The 23,239-nt window shown below is 45.0% G+C and overlaps 1 protein-coding gene across 2 annotated transcripts in view; it reads right to left on the reverse strand.

Annotated features, from left to right (window-relative positions):
• Positions 1–23,239, reverse strand: part of NRP2 (neuropilin 2) — a 214,894-nt gene that overhangs the window by 91,240 nt on the left and 100,415 nt on the right. For both annotated transcript variants that reach the window (XM_035137736.3, XM_035137744.3), the window contains exons 8-10: positions 12,342–12,486; positions 9,661–10,010; positions 5,301–5,445 (exon numbers count right to left, since the gene is read on the reverse strand). In XM_035137736.3, the coding sequence (XP_034993627.3) occupies positions 5,301–5,445; positions 9,661–10,010; positions 12,342–12,486 (640 nt within the window). The remainder of the gene's footprint in view (positions 1–5,300; positions 5,446–9,660; positions 10,011–12,341; positions 12,487–23,239) is intronic.

Raw genomic sequence — 23,239 nt, forward strand, 5'->3', positions numbered from 1 at the left:
AAAGCACGAGGTCTCCACTCGGTGACTCCACTCGGGTTGCAGCTTCATTAAACCAGAAGGGAGATTGCCACTTCTCTGTACAAGAGCTTAGTACCTGTGGCCTGGCTGTACCGCTTCAGAGAGAAGGTTGTCGTTCACTTGACGGAATGCTCCACATAAAAGCCGTATCGTGACTGCAGTGGTACCTCTACTTACGAATAACTCTACTTACGAATGTTTCTACTTATGAACGGAGCTCCGCCCGCCATCTTGGATGCGGTTTTTTCTACCTACGAATTTTTAGATAGGGTTGCTTCGACTTACGAATTTTTCCTCCCAATGCATTCCTATGGAATTTGACTTAACTTTTTTTTCAACTTACCAATGTGCGTTCGGAACGCATTAAATTCGTAAGTAGAGGTACCACTGTACATAGAATCATAGAATCATAGAGTTGGAAGAGACCACAAGGGCCATCCAGTCCAACCCCCTGCTGAGCAGGAAACACCATCAAAACATTCTTGGCATATGCCTGTCAAGCCTCCGCTTAAAGACCTCCAAATAAGGAGACTCCACCACACTCCTTGGTAGCAAATTTCACTGCCGAACAGCTCTTACTGTCAGGAAGTTCTCCCTAATGTTTAGGTGGAATCTTCTTTCTTGTAGTTTGAATCCATTGCTCCGTGTCTGCTTCTCTGGAGCAGCAGAAAACAACCTTTCTCCCTCCTCTATATGACATCCTTTTATATATTTGAACATGGCTATCATATCACCCCTTAACCTTCTCTTCTCCAGGCTAAACATACCCAGCTCCCTAAGCCGTTCCTCATAAGGCACCGTTTCCAGGTCTTTGACCATTTTGGTTGCCCTCTTCTGGACATGTTCCAGCTTGTCAGTATCCTTCTTGAACTGTGGTGCCCAGAACTGGACACAGTACTCCAGGTGAGGTCTAACCAGAACAGAATACAGTGGTACTATTACTTCCCTTGATCTAGATGCTATACTCCTATTGATGCAGCCCAGAATTGCATTGGCTTTTTTAGCTGCTGCATCACCCTGCTGCCTCATGTCAAGTTTGTGGTCTACCAAGACTCCTAGATCCTTTTCACATGTACTGCTCTCAAGCCAGGTGTCACCCATCCTGTATTTGTGCCTTTCATTTTTTTTGCCCAAGTGCAGTACTTTACATTTCTCCTTGTTAAAATTCATCTTGTTTGCTTTGGCCCAGTTGTCTAATCTGTTAAGGTCATTCTGAAGTGTGATCCTGTCCTCTGGGGTATTAGTCACCCTTCCCAATTTGGTGTCGTCTGCAAACTTGCTCAGGATCATCCAAGTCATTGATAAAGATGTTGAATAAGACTGGGCCCAAGACAGAACCCTGTGGCACCCCACTAGTCACATCTAGTTTTCCATGTTGAGCAAAGGGAGTGAGACAAAGGTTAAACGGAAGACCATTTGGTCCCAATCTGACCCCTGAAGTGGTACATTCTAGACACTGGGGTACCACTCCAGTGAGAACAAAGCTGAAATAGGAGGCTGTGTCATTTGCCAGCATCATTTGCCAGCACGGGGGGGGGGGGAGCTGAACAGCAGCATTTTCCCCACCCCACCCCATGTCTTTGCTCCACCAGAGTCCCCCATCCAATAATCTTAAAACAAGCGACCTTTATTCCTCTTCTTTTTCTCCCCTGCCAGGAACTCTTGCCTGTCCTCGTTATATCTTAAGGCTTTATTTACATATTTTGAAGCTCGTGAGGCAACTGCCCCAAACCGCCCTCCCCCATTCATAAAGTGTTGGCAATGTGTTTGTAGGTTTCTAGGTAGCACCGCACCTCTCTCTATCAGGGCAGCATGGGAGACGCCCACAAAAAAATCCTGAGCAAGAAGGGGCACGCTGTGATGTTAAGCCATTTTAGGTTTGTGGTGCAAACATTTCCTGTAGAACAGGCACGTCCAACAGGTAGATTGTGATCTACCGGTAGATCACTGGATGTCTGTGGTAGATCACTGGTAGATCACTGGCTCCCCTCAAAGAAGCTCAACAACGTTGGCTCCCCTAAAAAATGCTCAACATTTTAGCCCTTCACCCCCCCAAAACAGGGCTTTCCCGCCTCAGAAAAGCTCAACAACTCTGACCTGAACCCCTAAAAATGGGCCTTCCTCCTTCCTAAAAAATCTCAACAACTTTGACCTGAACCCCTAAAAAAATGAGGCTTTCCTCCTCCCTAAAAAAAGCTTAACAACTTTGACCTGAACACCCCAAAGGGGGGTAGATCACTGCCAGTTTTTAACTCTGTGAGTAGATCGCAGTCTCTTCAGAGTTGGCCACCCCTGCTGTAGAATAGATAAAAATGGTCAAGGAGACTTGTGTCCCAGTAACGTGATTGTGAGTCGTACAAAGAGGGAGGTTAACCTTCTGAAATCCCTGTCCAGGCAGCTTATCAATTTGTGTTTAAAGCTTTAAAGTCTCCTGCTATTATTTTGTGTGTGTGTGTGTGTGTGTGTGTGTGTGTGTGTGTGTGTGTGATAATTTGATGATGAATGCTTGCAGTATGTTATCTTGTACAGCTTAATTATTGAAAGGGTAATAGCAGCTGAGTGAAAGGCTCGGCATTGAGCTTCTTGCAGCAGAAGCCCATGCAAAAACGCTTTTTTACAGATGTGGTTTCTAAATGGAAATCAAGCCTCTTTTACCAGTGACATCTGGAAAGCAGATTGAACGTTATGACGCATCTTAACAAAATAAAGGTGAAACAACAACTTTCTGGCCCTAACCTTCGGCAACAAAAAATGATTTTGTTGCCGTTGGTATACTGTGCTTATTTTTGGTCATTTCAGATAAGCAGTGGAAGCTAGAGAGCCAAATTCAGCCGACAGCTCTCATGGGTTATAACTGCACATATCAAAGGTAAAGACGAGCAGTTCTGTTAATTTTTTTTTAAAAAAATCAAATGAATGGGGGGGGGGGAAACTGAGCCTCAAGAACTTTCAGGTGCAAAGGTTCTGCACTGTAGCTCACACGCTACCTGCCCCAAACAGTGAACTCGGGTGGTGACTGCCAACAGAAATGGAATCCAAGTTGGGCCACTGGGAAATGGGAAGGAGGAACCAGCGCTTTCCAGGAAATGCAGCGTCTTGCAAAAGCACAAAGAAATATATTTTCAAAGTCTAAGGCAGCGAAACCAAAACCATCCAGATTGCCAGCATGGTCTGGACCACGTTGGCCAGCAGCCATGGAAAGTTTAGTATCAGCTCAAAAATGAAAACAGAAATGGAAGAAGGAATGGGGTATCCTGCAAGACATGGCTAGCTGGCCGGCAACTCTTGTCAGGAGAAAGGACACCGTAGATCCAGTCCTATCTTCCTGCCTCCCCCCCCCCAAAAAAAATTAACCCACAAAAAACATGATGGTGATCTTACGCCAGTGAAACTGGCAAAGATATATCACAATAAGGATAACAAATGTTGGAAATGCAAATAAGTAGAGGGAACCTTTTACCATATGTGGTGGACTTGTCCCCAAGTGAAGAGCTTCTGGGACAAGATTTATAATGAGTTGAAGAAAGTGTTTAAAAAGACGGTTGTTAAGAACCCAGAGGCCTTTTTACTCGGAATTACAAGGAAAGAATTGCCACAGAAGGGTGTTACTTTTTTCTGTATGCCACAGTAGCAGCTAGAATTGTATTAGCAAGGAATTGGAAATCTGAAGATCTACCGACGGTGGACGATTGGCAGATGAAGCTGATAGAATTCATGGAACTGTCTGAACTAACTGCGAGAGTCCGAGACCGGGGAGAAGAGATGGTGGAAGAAGATTGGAAGAAATTTAAGATTTATTTGGAGAAATATAAGATTAAAAATGGACAATAAGGGAAGTGGCTATACAAAGATGCTGAAGAAGCATATAGATTTAGTAAGAAGGAAATAAGTTTTAAATGTAAAATAAGTATCGAAAATATCCATTATAAGAAGAAATGGATTAAGAAGTAGAGAGTGCTATAATAGATATAAATAGAAACGTGGAATGGGGGGGGGGAGGAGGAAGTCGACAGTGTAAGGCATATATTGGATAAATTGTTAAAGAAATGTTTTTCTTTTTTCTTGTTTTCTGTTTTTCTAGTTTTGTCTTTTCTCTTTTTGGTTTTTTGTATTTTGTGTATCTTTTTATTTTTTGTATTTGTTATTAAACTAATAAATATATATATATATATTTTTAAAAAATCATGATGGTGAGGAGCATAGCGTAGCAGTGGAGGTTAACAGAACCCACTCTGCTTGGGTATTATTATTCCACCTGTTCAAAGAAGGCATGGAGAGGGAGCAGCATCCCAACACCAACATCCTATCACTGCCAGTGCCATCTCTTCCTGTATTGACCAGGAAGGTCTGATGGGGGGGTGAACTTCTGCATTTGGTTCAATTCTACTCCTAATCAGAAACGCCCCCACAATCGCAGCTCCCAACAGCAGGATGGATTGTCCAGTCAAAAGTGCAAAGAATCCCAATTCAGACCTCCGGCACAGAATGCGCCAGGCCTGAGGCTGCAGCCGACAGGGACACTGGGAGCGGGACTGGTGTGTGAGCTCTGCTCTGCTCATCCCTCCATATGGACACACAAAGGGCTAGCGTGTCTTCAGAAAACAGTGTGGCAAGTAATTCCACTAATTATGAATTGAGCCGAGATCATTCACAAAGGAGTGCTCGTTTGGGTGAGCATCCTTGACATGACCCCGGCAGCCCCTACAGCAGGCACCCCCCAAACTCGGCTCTCCAGATGTTTTGGGACTACAATTCCCATCATCCCTGACCACTGGTCCCGTTGGCTAGGGTTGATGGGAGTTGTAGTCCCAAAACATCTGGAGGGCCGCAGTTTGGGGGTGCCTGCCTTACAGCACCGGAATGGTTTGTTCGGAAGCACGCCAAAGTGCAAGTAGATAAATAGGTACCGCTACAGCGGGAAGGTAAACGGCGTTTCCATGCGCTGCTCTGGTTCGCCAGAAGCGGCTCTGTCATGCTGCCCACATGACCTGGAAGCTGTTTGCCGGCTCCCTCGGCCAATAACGCGAGATGAGCGCCACGACCCCAGAGTCGGTCACAACTGGACCTAATGGTCAGGGGTCCCCTTACCTTTACCTTTATGCTTCCTTCCCTAAGGAATCCTTTTGTTCTGCATGGATTTGTCCCTCGCCATCAATAAAGCTTGTGCTGCTTTATTGGTCCACTGGTGGATTATGGGAGGAGGTGGACCACAGAGTCATGTGTTCTTATGATCAAAACAGCTGCATCAGTCAGTTAATTATATATATTCACAGGATCCTTACCGGTCCAATCACACCCGAGCACCTCCAATCGCATCCCGATCCCTGCAGGAGACCACCTTTCTGGGTGAACCCTGATGTACTGTGCAGGAACAGGATCAAACCTTCGAACCTCTGGGGTATCATAGTGCATGTTTCCTTCAAAAATCTTGGAGAGAGAAAAACAAAAGGTTAAACAAGAGCCTCCTTGGCTGCTAGCCACCCAAAACAAATAGCCGGCGCAAGTGGTGCGCTGAAAGGAGCCGCTGCATTCCGGGACAGCGGCCACTCATTCGAACTTTTACGTTTTATTGAGCAACAGCAATGTCTGCTGTAATGAATCAGGACAACCTGCAGAACGCATGCGGTTACAAAACAATCACTGGGACGAGAAAATGTGAGAATGCTTTAAAAACAACCAGTTAACAGTTCCAACTCTATTTGCTTTCTAAAAATAAAAAAACCCCTTCTCTGTTAGCTTTGACACTATACAAAAGCTCTCCATCAAACATAGGCATTTTTAAACCAAAAACAAACAGCCCTGGAGTCTGCGTTATTTACATATCCAGGCTTGGAGCATTGTCGGGTTGATCTGAGGACAAGAGATGGCATGAGAGCAGGCTTGTGTTTTTTTTTAAGCATCTAACACATGACCATAGAGAAGAAATAGTACAGTTATTTACTATTGCCTCTGAGGTCAAAAAGCAGAGGTTGCAAGCTCTACCAAGGTTGGCTAGGATGATCGAGAACATTTCCTAATCGTGTACGTAAAGGGATGAACAATGGAGCCAAGCTGTCTAGGGAAGTCGCAGCATCTCCTTGCTGGGGATTTTTAAAGCTGAACCCTGCCGTTGCGGGGAACAAGGTGAATGACAAACATTTCCTTGGACGGGTATCAACCCGTGAAGCTGCTATGCAAGGCATGTTAATCTGATTACAGTTCACTAAGGTATGCTTGGGTTTTCAGGACAACACTGAAAAGGGAGCACAAATTCAGTAGGGCACACTTTTTGACTCTTGATTCTGTTCAAGGGGCGCAAGGACCCGTGTAAGAAACAAAACAGACCCCAGTGACTTAGCTGTGAGAAGGGAGTCACGTGTAAAACACAACAGACAGAGCACAATTTTCTGATAGTTGTAGTACAAAACAAAAAAGAACCCCACAGTGTTGTGCCCAAAAGACCCAATAAGGTTATATTAAAACAGGCATCCCCAAACTTCGGCCCACTTTTGGACTACAATTCCCATCATCCCTGACCACTGGTCCTCTTAGCTGGGGGTCATGGGAGTTGTAGGCCAAAACATCTGGAGGGCCACAGTTTGGGGGTGCCTGTATTAAAACAACTTTGACCTGGAAGGCATGCATTTGAGAGACAGCCTAGACCAGGCATAGGCAACCTTGGCTCTCCAGATGTTTTGGAACTACAACTCCCATGATCCCTAGCTAGCAGGGCCAGTGGTCAGGGATCATGGGAGTTGTAGTTCCAAAACGTCTGGAGAGCCAAGGTTGCCTATGCCTGGCCTAGACTGTCGAACTATAGTGGTGTAACTTTGCATAAGCATTAAGCAGTGTCTCTCCTCCTCCTCCTCCCTCCCTCTCACCCCAACCCTACCAGAGGTTGTGGCCAACTTAGTTTTATACAAGAGAAACGTATGCCGTTGCCAACTATGCAGTCCATCTGACAAAACCACACAGCATGCTTTGGCACGAAACCTGCGTCCTCCTAGCCAGATCCTGATCCCAGATACACTGACTCAAATCTGCTATAGCTCTACTGACATCTTGTGTAAATACGATTGGCTTTTGACTCTCTGTTTTTAATGGGCCTTTCCCACCACACTTCCACAGCACTCCATCTCCCTTTGAAGCCATATGTACTAAGTCAAGAAAGAAGCCATCAGCAACACAGCCTTGTGTTTCTGTAGGAATCAGATCCCTGGGTCCTCCGGATTAACGTTATTACAACGGTGCAAAAGTTCAGATATTTCAAATCCTCTACAGATAAGAACATTGTTCCAGGGGACTGGGGTGGGGGGGGCGGGTAAGGGGTGGAAATTAAGCAGAATCCCTTCAATATCCTCAAGCATTCCCTCACATGCGGTGCCTAAAACATTTCCCCATTGGATAAGGTGCTACCTAAGAAAGAGCACAACATGATAACACACTCAAGTGCAGGGGTCCCCCCAAACTAAGGCCCGGGGGCCAGATGCGGCCCAATCGCCTTCTAAATCCGGCCCGCGGACAGTCCAGGAATCAGCATGTTTTTACATGAGTAGAATGTGTTCTTTTATTTAAAATGCATCTCTGGGTTATTTGTGGGGCCTGCCTGGTGTTTTTACATGAGTAGAATGTGTCCTTTTATTTATAATGCATCTCTGGGTTATTTGTGGGGCATAGGAATTCATTCATTATTATTTTTTAAATACAGTCCACCGTCCGCCCCCACAAGGTCTGAGGGACAGTGGACCGGCCCCCTGCTGAAAAAGTTTGCTGACCCCTGGTCAAGTGTCTTAATTTGTGTGAAGATACGGCTGCTCACCAAGAAACATTTGTCCTTCTGCGCTCACCTAACAGTCCTGTTTCTTTGCAGGCTCCTCATCCGCTACCAGAAATCTTGTATCAAGGAAGTCACTTTTCTCCCTTTACCTCAGCGTCATCTCGGAAACCAGATGAAGCCAAGGGATGCAAGAATGCAGGGGTACCTCGGGTTACAAACGCTTCAGGTTACAAACTCCGCTAACCTGGAAGTAGTACCTCGGGTTGAGAACTTTGCCCCAGGATGAGAATGGAAATCGCACGGCAGCGGCGGGAGGCCCCATTAGCAAAAGCACGCCTGAGGTTTAAGAACAGTTTCGGGTTAAGAACGGACCTCCGGAACGAATTAAGTTTGAAACCCGAGGTATCACTGTACTTCAGATTTCGAAGGTTCTCCATAATAAAGGGGAAACAGTAAATCTGGATGATTGACAAGAATGGGTAAAATGACTGGACTATCCTAGCTTACTGAACATACTCTGCCTACATCTTCAATCAGTATGTGCCATTTTGACGCATTTTACACTTTATTCTTTCCATTTCCCTGCAGAAAAAAAAGGATTATATCCCTTGCTTACAACTTAAGGTGGTGACCATCTGCTTTGCTTCCTCATCTCCCAACCACCACCTGAACCATGAACCTGCATCTGGGCTGTACAAAGAACTAGGTCTTAACCAAAAATCCTTTCCAAGAAGTGGGGAACTCTCTTTCCATTGCACAATGGCACCCTGAAGTACTCACAGTGAAGACAAGGGACCCTGCCTTCACTCCTAAAGCACAGAGTGTCTCGCCAGAGTAGTGCATGCTCTGGTTATCTCCCGCTTGGACTACTGCAATGCGCTCTACGTGGGGCTACCTTTGAAGGTGACTCAGAAACTGCAACTAATCCAGAATGCGGCAGCTAGACTGGTGACTGGGAGCAGTCGCCGGGACCACATAACACCGACCGGTCTTGAAAGATCTACATTGGCTCCCAGTACGTTTTCGAGCACAATTCAAAGTGTTGGTGCTGACCTTTAAAGCTCTAAACGGCCTCGGTCCTGTATACCTGAAGGAGCGTCTCCACCCCAATCGTTCACTGAGGTCCAGATCCGAGGGCCTTCTGGCGGTTCCCTCACTGCGAGAAGTGAGGTTACAGGGCACCAGGCAGAAGGCCTTCTCGGTAGTGGCACCTGCCCTCCTATCCGATCAGGGCAGTCTCGAGCAGGTCGCGTGCCCTGGTAATGAGGGGCGGAGATCGCTCCGGCGCCCCCGCCCTCGCAGGGCGCAGTATTGCCTACCGGCCCAGCGCCCTGCCTCACCGCGCCACCGGGGGTCTATCTAGAGCCGGCCCTGTATCCGATGTCAAGGAAATACACAACTATCTGACTTTTAGAAGACATCTGAAGGCAGCCCTGCTTAGGGTTGTTTTTAAATGTTTGATGTTTTATCGCTTTATTATTATAAATAAACAATTATTTATTATTGTTTTAGGGAAGCTTTTAATGTTTAATAGATTATTGTATTTTAATATTCTGTTGGAAGCTGCCTAGACTGGCTGGGGATACCCAGCCAGATGGGTGGGGTATTAATAATAATAATAATAATAATAATAATAATAATAATAATAATAATAATTTGTATTCTGTTGGGAGCTGCCCAGGGTGGCTGGGAAGGACCAGCCAGTGGGTAGGGTATTAATAATAATAATAATAATAATAATAATCATCCTCTCACTAGGATGTGTCCAACCAACGGTAAACTTCATGATGAAGAAAGAAACAAAAACAAGGAGGGCATGAAACAGCTAAGAAATGGGCGTGCAACCATTTTGTACCACTTGCGGCATTTCCACTGAAAGGTCCTACCTTGGGCTGCATCGTTTTGGAGTCCTGTATAGACTCCCAGTCCTTCCCGTTCATGCTGTAGCTCACTTTGAACTTCTTCACGAAGGCTCGAGCCTCTGCCACGTTGATGCTGTCCCCACCTCGGGCCCCCTGGATAATCACGCCTTTCACATTCTTGGGGACCCCCAGGTCTACCTGCAGCCACTCCTCCCCGGGCTGTGCTTGAGGGATGCGAGGGAACCACCCCGAACGGCTGCTGACCAGGCGGGCTGCACTGGGGACCCAGTGATACTCTCGGGTAGAGGAGGCTGAGATCTGGGCGTCTGGGATGAGCCCCGAAAGCATCCCCAGCATGTTGGAACAGGGTGAATCTGTGTCAAAAGGAAAAGGGAAGAGGGGGCAGAATGAAGCATCACACACACAAAAAGCAAGTTTGCGATATAAGCACAGGAGGAGAAACATCCCACCGCGACTAACTGCTAGATACCGAAATGTCAAAACACTTAAGCCTGCTATGCTTTGCTTTATCACAGCCATCATAGCCTGCAGGAGCCCTTCAGCGGATCCTCAGGATACCTCTGCTATTACAATCTTCATCCAAATTGCTCTCGCTTGCTAGCTGGGCCTTCCCAGCCCCCGACCTCCCAAAGTCAGCAGGGGGGCGGGGGAAGGAAAGAAATCGCATCCACTAACAGCATCGCGGCGGCTGCTCCAGTCCTCTTAAAAAAATAAATATCAGTTAAGGCCATTCGAACTAAAGATAAACTGCAACTGGAGACAGTCATATTAAACAGTTCGGCTGACAGCCTGGCTCATAAGGCTTTTTTTAAAAAAAAAACGTGGCAATAAAATACCACTGGAACCACCAAACCCTAATGTAGGGAAGAAGCAGTCCTGAAAACACTCCAGGACAGAACGTTTACCGTCCCGTCACCATCAATTACCGTGTTTCTCATATTATAAGACATGTCTTATATTTATTTTTTCCTCAAAAAAACACACTATGGCTTATTTTCAAGGGATGTCTTATTTTTTTCCTCCTCCTCCTGCCACGGCCGGCATTGCTGCTGCGCCTATCACTATGTCTTATTTTCGGGGTATGGCTTATATTCCTTAAATGCTTAAAAATCCTGCTATGGCTTATTTTATGGGTATGTCTTAAAATATGAGAAACAGGGTAATGAATTAAATTTATAAGTCGGACAAGGCATCATCACAGATCACCAACTGACAGAATGGGAAGCTGGGTCCTTTCCCTGAGAGTTGTCAGTCTTTCATTAAAAGTCTCCCTCCCTCCCAGGTGCTGCCTGGACAACCAGCCACATGATAACTTCCCATAATCCCCCTCTACTTAATGGCCTCGGTTTAAACATTCCAGTTTAAACTAAGAGGCGTCAAGTACTGAGAAACTGAACATCTACAAATGCATTTTGAATATTCTCTTTTACTCCTTTCAGGAGATCTTTTGGCAGACGTGTTTCCCTTCCATTTCATTGTCCAGCATTGCCCTATTGTAGAGCACGCAAACTTTTGTACTTTGCACTGTTTTAATGGTATTTCTTTCTTTTTTTTGGTCGTTGCATATTTTGCTGTACACCACCTTGATGTTTTTATATACAGTGGTGCCTCGACTTACGAATTTAATCCGTTCCGAAGGCACCTTCGTACGTCGAGAAATTCGTAAGTCGAAAAACGCCATTGGAAACGCGATTTCCCATAGGAATGCATTGGAAACTGAAAAACTCGTAAGTCGAAGCAACCCTATCTAAAAATTCGTAAGTCAAAAAATCCCTATCTAAAACCGCCACAGTTTTTTTCCGGATGTCGAAACATTTGTAAGCGCACGGCCATTACCCCCATTCGTAAGTCGAAAAATTCGGTTGTCGAGTCGTTCGCAAGTCGAGGTACCACTGTATGGGAGAGATCTATAATTTTAGATTTGCAGGGTCCATTAGCAGAGCCACTCCAGCTGATGACTGAAGAAGGTGGACTTCTGTTAAGTGGCATAGCATAATCTGGGTCACAGGGGAGAATAGGTCTGAGCTGTTCAGATGTGGAAAATCCTGCTTTAGTGCAGGACTGGCAACATCATGAACTGCAGTTGTGGTGATCAGGAATGTGGTGGAGGCCATGAGCTTTAAGCCTCCCATTTCCCTGGAATGATACCAAACCAAGCCTCTCTCGCCACCCCATTACCCTCACTGCTGCCTATTCAAGAAAGAACTGGACAACTATGCGAGGGCAAACAAAGCAACAAGCGTCACTTCTGTTTTGAGGCATGTTCTGAACCAGGCACCTTCCGGCTCATACCCAACGAAATCATCCTTATTAGCATGAGAATGGTTGCTTGCACAACAAAACTTCCCCTTCCCCTCCTTATGCCTCCCTCTCCCCACCTGCTCCAGAGGGTTGACGGAATCCCCAGAACAAATTTCAGGGTACTAGTTACAGGTAGGTAGCTGTGTTGGCCTGACGTAGTCACAACAAAATAATAATAATAATAATAATTCCTTCCAGTAGCACCTTAGAGACTTAGAGACCAACTAAGTTTGTCATAGGTATGAGCTTTCGTGTGCATAAAGAATAATTATGTTTCGACCCACACATTAGTCTGGGACTTAAGTCAGAACAACTAAAAATGCAGGCCAAGGGAGATTCTCCTCCATCCCTAGGCTCAGGAAAGGACAATGAAAAACGCAAACCTGTGATCCGGCAGCCATACAGTTCCAACCGGAGTGCAATTCCGCTGTGCCAAACCTGGGGGCGGATCCTCACAAACCGAGTCAGCACTGGAGCGTGGATCTTGTTCAGAACCACTTCCGAGGCATCGGTGTTAGCCTGGAATACCTGGGAAGGAGAGAGCGCAAATATAGTGTCACCCTTTCCTACTCATCGGAACAAGAAAGCCTGGAATGTGAAAAGAGAAAAAATTACTGCCTGAATGGTTGCACAAAATGTCAGTGAGGATAACTGGCTAGGGCGAAGGTTGCCAAAGTTTCAATTAGTCTCTATTTATTTTCCTCTAACAACAACCTAGGGACCCAGGTGGCGCTGTGGTTAAACCACTGAGCCTAGGGCTTGCTGATCAGAAGGTCGGCGGTTCGAATCCCCACGACAGGGTGAGCTCCCGTTGCTTGGTCCCAGCTCCTGCCAACCTAGCAGTTCAAAAGCACGTCAAAATGCAAGTAGATAAATAGGAACTGCTACAGCGGGAAGGTGGGACCCAGGTGGCGCTGTAGGTTAAACCACTGAGCCTAGGGCTTGCTGATCAAAAGGTCAGCGGTTCGAATCCCTGTGACGGGGTGAGCTCCCGTTGCTTGGTCCCAGCTCCTGCCAATCTAGCAGTTCGAAAGCACGTCAAAGTGCAAGTAGATAAATAGGAACCGCTACAGCGGGAAGGTAAACGGCGTTCCCGTGTGCTGCTCTGGTTCGCCAGAAGCGGCTTTGTCATGCTGGCCACATGACCTGGAAGCTATACGCCGGCTCCCTCGGCCAATAATGCGAGATGAGCGCGCAACCCCAGAGTCGGTCACGACTGGACCTAATGGTCAGGGGTCCCCTTTACCTTTACCTTTAACAACAACCTAACCTGCACATTCAGTGTTTGCCAATGGTTATATTGAACATCTTCGCCTAATCCTATATTCTAACTTTTAAAGGAAAAAAGAATAGCCCAAGATTATTATTTTTTCATGTCAGTTGGTACCTCAAGTTCTAGCCTATTCTGTTATGACAACAGCTTAAATGCAAACCCAGACAAACCAATTAAATAAAAAAGAGCTTCTGATTTCAGATGGACAAGGCTGAAACACTTTGGCACAATTCCCAGGAGTGCAAGATGTTCAAAACACTCCTCGAATCTACAGCCCACTCGCCTGAAATAGAGCATACAAGCAACAATTAGCATTATCAGTTGAACTACTGACTTTACCCACTCGTTCTTCAGCTTCAATATTTACAAAGTGGGCGTAATAATCATAATAATTCCCTTTTGTAAGCATTGCAGATTCAAAACCAGCCCATTAATATACGCTGTCATTGGAATGCATCCGTTCCTTCCATGTCAGTAGCAACCTCTCCAAATAAAAGCATGTCAGTCACTTCCCTTCAATGCACACGCACACACGTACAAACACCAGAAATAAAATAAAAACTTTTTTTAAAACAACAAGACCTTTATTTGGTACAACGCATGTTGCAGTAGTATTCAAACAAACGGCTGTCTTACCAGATGGCCTTAATCAATAATTACCATATGGACCATTCTACCACCAGCCCTTCTACTATTTTAATAGCCTGCGTAAGTGTCCGCAAATTTTCTTTGGGGGCTTCATCTTCTACGTGGGAAAGAAAGACAAAAAGAGATCTTCTAAAAAGAAAAGTGCTACTACAATCTTGGGGTCCTCATGGCTGAACTCTCATCTGTTTCAGACCAGAGAATCCAAGTTTGTTCCTTTTGTGAGTTTTCGGTAGGTGTGCAAAATCTCCACTGACTTTGCCTGTGGCTTCAATGCTGGATTAAGCAGAATTGAATCGGACTAGCACTGAAAAGCTAAATCACTTAATCTTTAGAGTCCAGGGATTCAAGAGAGGGCTCTCTTTTTTTTTGAAGATCCAACGGCATTTTCCTAATATTCCAGGGGAGCCAGCATTAAAGGGATAATGCAGATGTTTCCTGGGTTTGTAACAGTCCACTTTAATCATCTTGGGGCAGAAATAGTTTGCCAGAGTCCATGTATCACAAGTGCAGTGTCCTCTATATGAACTTGCTCTCCGCAAGGACGCATGGGGCAGCCATTCTCACAGCATGAAGCGTGGGAAGAGAAGCCCGGATGCAAAACACAAAAGATCGCAACATGGAGATGGAGTCTTGGTGGATCTTTCAGCAAAAGGCTATCAGTGGGCTCTCCTAGTCCCAAGATGCTTCTTTATCCTTTTTTTAAAAAAAGATTAAATGTATTTTTATTTTTTACTTTTCAAGTTTATACAGTTCACTAATTTTACAATCATTTTGACATTTCCAAACTTGACTTCCTTCCCGCTCTTTCTGCGGTTCCTTAAATTTATTTTAAATATCTTCTGCATATCCAAATTAACTTAATTTGCTCATTTATTCATCTTCTTTACAACTGCAGGTTATTACGATAATCCTGCTGATGTTCTAATCTGTTTATAATTTATCTGCAAATATTCAATAAACCATTTCCATTCTTTTATATACTGTATATAAAAATGTTATCTTAATTCCTTATTCTTCCGGTAAGTTTCGCCATTTCTGCATGTTCCGTCAGTTTTTGTATCCATTCCTCCTTTGCTGGGACTTCTGCTTCTTTGCAATTTGGGGCAAGTAACATTCTAGCTGCTATAGTAGCATACATGAATAAGTTTCTATACATTTGAGGTAGTTCTGTCCCTATAATTTAAAAAAATGGCTTCTGGTTGTTGTTGTTTTTTACAAAATTTATTTTAAACATCCTTTTCATTTCATTATATATCATTTCCCAGTCCCAAACTGCTCCTGGGTATTACTTTATCTCTGCACAACCACGAGGAGCCTCAAAAAAGCTTTACACTGAGGGAAGGGAGTTTTCAGAGCACCCTTCCCTGTAAGGATTCCTGAGACTTATTTATGAGACCCACCTATATAGATCTCACCAAGTAAATGGCTGTTAATGCGCAAGGAAGACAGTGGCGAGGACTGACAATGTGCCTCTTATTCAGTAGTCCTTGTTTCTCAATTTGATCCTTTCACACAGTTTTGAATGTTTTGTGGTATTTTATGCATTGTGACTTGCCATTATAGTTTAGTCATTCTTTATTATTTAAACCTATCCATTCTGAAGGAAATCAGCCCTGAGTGCTCACTGGAAGGACAGATCCTGAAGCTGAGGCTCCAATACTTTGGCCACCTCCTGAGAAGAGAAGACTCCCTGGAAAAGACCCTGATGTTGGGAAAGATGGAGGGCACAAGGAGAAGGGGACGGCAGAGGACGAGATGGTTGGACAGTGTTCTCGAAGCTACGAACATGAGTTTGACCAAACTGCGGGAGGCAGTGCAAGACAGGAGTGCCTGGCGTGCTCTGGTCCATGGGGTCTCGAAGAGTCGGACACGACTAAACGACTAAACAACAATAATTCTTTATTGCAATTGTTAAGTGTAAGCTGCTTAATTATTATTGTCTGATATTTAATTTTACTGTTCACTATTATATTCTAAAAGATTTTTGAATATGTCTTTATTTGATACAAGTTGTTTATTTTAAAGGTATGTTTTTATTATGACTTTTTTTTGTCTTGGATCAGATTGTTAATAAGTTTGTGATCATTGCTGTCTTATTTTTTTCCCCAGCTTGTAAAAAGACTTGTGTACAGTAATACAGAAAGGCGGCATACAAATTAAAAGCGAAATGCTTGACTCTGACCACTGCCGAGAATGGCCATCCACAGAAATGGGAGACACCATTGGTAGAGCGTGTTCGGATGAGCTGCTTATTACTCCTATTAACATTTTTGTTATTGTTATTACTACTACCGCATCTGAAACTTTAGAATACTTAAAAGCATATAGAGACAACTCAGCAGTGCATCTCTCTCTGATTCTGGCACGCCCGCAAATGGAGATTGTGCTAGGAAGAGCTGAATAAACTCCTTGCAAAATCCACGAGGCCCCTCTTCGTCAGCGACAACTGTGCCACAGTCGAAACAAGTGTGTGCGGTGGTGGACTGCGGTCTTCAGGACAGCAAAGTTCAAATATATGAAAGGATGTCATATGGAGGAGGGAGAAAGATTGTTTTCTGCTGCTCCAGAGAGGAGGACACGGAGCAATGGATTCAAACTTCAAGAAAGAAAATTCCACCTAAACATTAGGAAGAACTTCCTGACAGTAAGAGCTGTTCGGTAGTGGAATTTGCTACCAAGGAGTGTGGTGGAGTCTCCTTTGGAGGTCTTTAAGCAGAGGCTTGACAGGCATATGTCAAGAATGCTTTGGTGGTGCTTGGCAGGGGGTTGGACTGGATGGCTCTTGTGGTCTCTTCCAACTCTATAATTCTATGATTCTATGAAAGTCAAGCGATATCTATAGCAAGGAAGTCTTTGCCTGCAAAAAAATCTGTGCTTGTAACTGGGATCTGGAGTAGAGGTTTAGAGTTGAACAGAAATGCTAATCCAGAGAATACGGATCACGCTGGTACCGTTTAGAAACACAGCGTGGTTGATGTGTTTTTAATATCCTACTTTTATCCCAGCAGACCCCTCCTTCCTCCTATCCCCTCGCTTGCTCAGCAGTCGCCGAATACCCTTCCTTCAGCAGGAGGCCTGGAAACATCAGCGGCTGCTGTGAGTGGCCTTAATGCGTGCCAATATCCAAGATTCCGTGTGCCAGGATATATTTCGACACTGAAGCTAAAGCCTCTAGCTTTGTGTCAACCCACAAAACTGATCTGCAGCATGTCATCTAAGACAAGAGGGACCCCATCTGCCCCCCCCAAATACCTGCCCTTATTTCAATTTCCCTCCTAATCCTACTTCTGCTGCTTTCACAACTTCTGTTGCAAAACCTTCCTTCTCTGAAATTTATTTATCTTTTCCCCCGTTACGCCACCTTCTCCCCTGATTTGTTCCATATGGTGATTACTTCTAATTCTGTCTTGTTTCTTCAGTCTGCACACCAGTTTTATTTTATTTTTCAAGCCTCCTTTGCAGTGTGAAAGTTATAGGGGCCAATGCTTTGTTTGAAGCAGTGGGTTGCTGCCAATAACTTTAGCAACTCTCACTTCCTCGTTTACACCCTTCTCTTTTTATGGCTTCGCCATCTTTATCAATCCTTTCTGAAACTGCTGATAAACAGCCTTTAGGTAAAAGCCTCTTATTTCAAAGAGGGAAGGGAAAAAAAATAGTGTTAACAACCTTAGCTGCCGCATCACAACTTCAGGCTACATCCATTCATTAGATTCAGCCAGGTGTCTAATTCCAAACAGATGGGCAGGCCTAAAGATTTCTGACTTCTTCTTAGCCTGGCCTTACCTCCAGAAATTGCAGGATTTAGGTATGCGTAACTTGCAATAAAAATCAAACGGAGCACTCTGAAACAGACTGTGCCATTTCAAAGGCCAGGGAGCAGCCGCTGTTATCCAGGGCTTCACTTTTTCCTGTGCAATAACAGTCCCTGCTACCTGCACAGGCCGAATGATACAGAGCACAGAGTCCAAAGTAAATTACTTGTGGTATTTCTTCTGAGGGCTTTAAATGTTAACAAAATTATCTCTTAAATTCTATAAAGCTCCAGACTCTTTGCTGTTCCGCTTAACAGTGCCTTTCTCATGAACTATTGCCACTGAAAGCCCCCCAGACATTATCTTGATCACATCCCCTACTGCCCTAAGTTTACTTCCTAAATTCAAGATATAGATTGCTTCAAATATCACTCTCCTTGATGTTTAGCCTCCTCAACAAAGTACACTTACAGTCCAATGGCCTTCTTCCAACTGTTGGGCATTATGGGTTTGGCGTACAGTGGTACCTCGGTTTATGAACACAATTGGTTCCAGAAGTCTGTTCATAAATTGAAGCGTTCATAAACTGAAGTGAACTTTCCCATTGAAAGTAATGGAAAGTGGATTAATCCATTCCAGACAGGTTCGCGGAGTCCTCAACCTGAAGCGTACGTAACCCGAACCATGGGTGTAATTGGTTCCGGAAGTCTGTTCATAAACTGAAGCGTTCATAAACTGAAGCGAACTTTCCCATTGAAAGTAATGGAAAGTGGATTAATCTGTTCCAGACGGTCCACGGAGTACTTAAACTGAAGTGTTCATAAACTGAAGCGAACTTTCCCATTGAAAGTAATGGAAAGTGGATTAATCCGTTCCAGACGGGTCCGCGGAGAACTCAACCTGAAGTGTACTTAACCCGAAGCATGGGTGTAATTGGTTCTGGAAGTCTGTTCATAAACTGAAGCGTTCATAAACTGAAGCGAACTTTCCCATTGAAAGTAATGGAAAGTGGATTAATCTGTTCCAGACGGTCCACGGAGTACTTAAACTGAAGTGTTCATAAACTGAAGCGAACTTTCCCATTGAAAGTAATGGAAAGTGGATTAATCCGTTCCAGACGGGTCCGCGGAGTACTCAACCTGAAGCGTACTTAACCCGAAGCATGGGTGTAATTGGTTCCGGAAGTCTGTTCTTAAACTGAAGCGTTCATAAACCGAAGCGAACTTTCCCATTGAAAGTAATGGAAAGTGAATTAATCCGTTCCAGATGGGTCCACGGCGTTCGTAAACCGAAAATTCGTAAACCGAGGTGTTCGTAAACAGAGGTTCCACTGTACCTCAAACTCCTCCTACCTGCCTTGTGTTGCACAAAAGGACCAGACCATGTCCTTTGTCAAATTATTCTCATCCAAAAAGCCCATAAGAAACTACCTACGAGGGCAGCCATTGTGGGTGCCCAGATTGCAAAATGGCAGCTCTACTATCTCCAATCTAACTCATATTTAAAGATAACGGTAAAAGACCCCTGACAGTTAGGTTCAGTTGCAGACGACTCTGGGGTTGCAGGGCTCATATTGCTTTACTAGCCAAGGGCTAGTAGAGCTTCTGGGTCATGTGGCCAGCATGACTAAGCCGCTTTCTGGCGAACCAGAGCAGCACACGGAAACGCTGTTTACCTTCCCGCCGGAGCGGTACCTATTTATCTACTTGCACTTTTTGATGTGCTTTCGAACTGCTAGGTTGGCAGGAGCAGGGACCGAGCAACGGGAGCTCACCCCGTCGCAGGGATTCGAACTGCCAACCTTCTGATCGGCAAGCCCTAGGCTCTGTGGTTTAGACCACAGCGCCACCCGCGTCCCAACTCATATTTACCCTGGTATAAAAATGCACACATGAATAACATCTGCCCCTCTGACTGGTTTGAGTATGCCTTCCTGAAGGGAGAGAAATTAATTAAACAACGATGAAGCAAGCTGCTTGTAATTTGGAGTGTTTGATATCCAGATTTGATCTTACTGCTCCGTGCACTCAGGACATCACAACTGTTTCAAGTCTCTTCAGACTTTTCCCCAAAAGCAAAGCACGTTTGGAAAACTCAACTTCTGGTTTTTCCCTGTGAAATCTTTGCACTTAAATCTATTGCTGAGAGCACACTGCGAGGCAAGCCGCCTCGTTTTTATCGGAAGTAAATGCAAACAGGCAGTTTCCCAAGGCATAAAATAGCCCCACAATGTATTATTAATGGAAAACATGCAACGCTCAGGGCTTCTAGAAAATAACATTTTCGTTGTCATCTCACAAGCATAAGAAGTTTGAACTTCACACACTCGTCCGTGTTTGACATTTTTCATCCCAGCCATACTCTGCCATTTCAGATCCTTAGCTCCCTTATTGTGGGGGGCACAATAAGACTTTAGCAACGAGCCACTCTCAAGAGGCGAGTGGCCAGTGGGTCATACTGGAGTCATCATGAACCGAATGCAGCTCTCAAGCAGTTTAAGCACAGCTTTGGTTCAAGGCGGCAGATGGAATTGAAAGAAGCCGATATTGTGGTGCAGGATCTACTGATCTTGAGCTTCATCAAGCCAAACCCAGTTTTCCTGTGGCCTGGACTACCATGTTTCCTGCTGTCCCAAGAAGCCAGCAAAACCAGGAATACTGGGAGGGCTTCTGTCCGCTTGGCGGATCCTGATCACAGCTTATGCATGCGAGGTAACCGGAGGGATAGAGAATTGCCCTTCCTAGCCTCTTCTCTTTGGGCATATGGTGACCAGGAAAGGAAGGGGTTGAAGCCACACAACAACAACAACAAACCCCAGGATTGGGGAGGAGGACCAAAAGGAACGTTTTCTGGATGCTGTCTATGGGGTTTGGGTTGCGAAGGTGGGTTGGTGGAGGAGCAGAGTCGTAACCTATACATAAGAAACAACAAACTATTTCGATTTGTAGTTTTCCTGATTTGTAGTTTTTAAACCCAAAGGAACGGCTTTACCTGCCCCCCCCTTCCTTTTTAAACAGCTACTGCCCCCCCCCCAAGACATATACACCTGCCCTTCACCTTATGCATATACTTAACATTTGCTGCTGGTTCTCACTATCCGGAGGGTCGACATGTATCAATAGTCAATAAAGATCTGACCTGCATAATTAATTTGCTTTAAGACACCAAGGGAGTGTACAGAATGACATGGCTTGATGAAGGGCCTTTATCCCCCCCTCCAATTCCCCTCCACTGGATTTCATGCTCAGGCTGCTCTTCCAATGTTAAAATGTCCCACTGTCAGTTTGGAGTGTGTGTTTTTTTAGTTCCAGTGGGTGTGGGGGAACCCTGCCAGCTACAGTGTTAGCAGGGAAAGCAAAGCAAAAAAAACCAGGTGGGTTGAGTGCACACTACATCCAAGAAGCAGTTTATGACCCCAAAGACCCTTTGCCTTATTTATTTTTAGTTCTGGTTTTCTCGTCGAGAGTTTCCGAGGCCATTAAAAGGGAGAGTGGCTTGTGTTTACAGGGAGGGGACCAGAGTTTGGGAGAAAGTTCCCCTGCATAATTCGTGCGTGCCTGGGCCTGTCTCCCTGGACCACATGAATTACGTTACTCCCTCCCCATGGAGACAAAAAACACTAACAGGATTAGGGGGTTCAAGACTTCAGAGAGAGAAGCATGAAAGAGGGATGTCTGTGGAGATTATTTTTCTGCTATACAGAGAGACAGAGCTTCGGGTGCAGAGCAGGGAAACTTCAGGCACACAACGACTCAGATGGAAAGAGGAAAAAGGAACTGGCCTGGCTTTCAGATCCAACCGCTTAACACTTCAACATGAGTGATGTACTTACATGAGAAATGACCGTACACGATAGAGCAGGCACCCCCAAACTTCGGCCCTCCAGATGTTTTGGACTACAATTCCCATCATCCCTGACCACTGGTCCTGTTAGCTAGGGATCATGGGAGTTGTAGGCCAAAACATCTGGAGGGCCGCAGTTTGGGGGTGCCTGCAATAGACCATACAAACTTCCATGCATACAGGCTTCTTGCAACTGGTCTCCGATTTTACAGGGATTCCCCCTCCACTGGTCTTTAGAACAGGCCAGGGACAGTTTGACAAGTGTCCGAATCAGCCCTTATCCACTAATGGTATCTCCCAAACACGGGTCTCCAGCTGTTTTTGGACTACAACTCCCATCATCCCGGGCCAGCAGTGGTCAGGGATTATGGGAACTGTAGTCCAAAAGCAGCTGGAGACTCAACTTTGGGGGATCCTGCACTTGCAAGCGATTTAAGATCATGCTTAGATGACCACTCCCCTCTGGGCACTGACAACGGTAACACCAAGTGTCTACCCCATTCGCATCTAAAGCAAGGGATAATCCCCCCTTTTATTTACTATTTATAGCTCAATTTTCTTTTCAAACAACACTGAATAATAATAATAATAATAATAATAATAATAATAATAATAATAATATATTTATACCCCGCCCATCTGGCTGGGTCTCCCCAGCCACTCTGGGCGGCTTCCAACAGAAAAGTAGAACACAGTAATCTATTAAACATTTAAAGCCTCCCTGAACAGGGCTGCCTTCAGGTGTCTTCTAAAAGTCTGGTAGTTGTTTTCCTTTTTGACATCTGTTGGGAGGGCGTTCCACAGGGCAGGTGCCACCACCGAGAAGGCCCTGCAACTTGGCTTCTCGCAACAAGGGAACCGCCAGAAGGCTTACAGCGTAGACTAAAACAATAAATGCAGCAATATCAAGGCGACGTGCAATAAAATGCACCTGTCTAATAATAGTAATATCCCCAGTTCATATGAACCTTTCACACCTAGCCATTTAAATAATATAACACCATTAAACAACTACTAATTCATCCAGTCTGCTGTAGCCCATTCCTCACACCTCGCTCCCACCCACATTTTTGTGTAAATAATTAGGACCCCCCACCCCTCTACACGTGAATAGGGAAGGCACTGATATGGCTGACCTCTTCAGATCTCATTTGTCCTTCTGTAGAGGTCCAACAGATTTAACTGGAAAGCACATGCTCTCTTCCTTAGCTTCCTGTCTATTGTCCTGTACATTAAGCAATCCCAGGGAGACATGAACTCCCAGATGTCCACTACAGCAGTATTTACATCACTGATCCAATGTGGAGCAGCAACTAGAACAGGCCCGGGCAACGGGTGACCCACCAAGCCAAGCACAACCTGCCAGCTGTGTATTCGCGGCCTCCCAAGGTGTTAAGAAAGGCACACAGTTCAGGAGCCTGTCAATACCACTTTGCTGCTGTTCTCCAATATATTTCAAAGCTCACGGGAAGGGTATCTTTGCCTCATCTCTTAGAGCAAGAGACTGAGGCACAGAGCGAACTAATTCAGCTGAAGCCACAGGCCAAAGCACCAAGGTACCTTCTGGCCTTGGAAATGTCCTTCTAGTTCCCTGTGCACTACGCAGCCCTGTCTGCTTGCTAAATGCCAAAATGTTAATTTGCACAGAGACTGTGAAACCCATGAAAGGAGAAACAGTATATATATTGGGGGGGGGGGTCTTTTCAGCAGCTGCACCTAGTACACTTGGCTCCCTTCTTCCCTGTTTTTCATTATTATTATTTTA

The sequence above is a fragment of the Zootoca vivipara genome, chromosome 1 (assembly GCF_965207765.1).
Source record: "Zootoca vivipara chromosome 1, rZooViv2.hap1.1, whole genome shotgun sequence".
Taxonomy (NCBI): domain Eukaryota; kingdom Metazoa; phylum Chordata; class Lepidosauria; order Squamata; family Lacertidae; genus Zootoca; species Zootoca vivipara.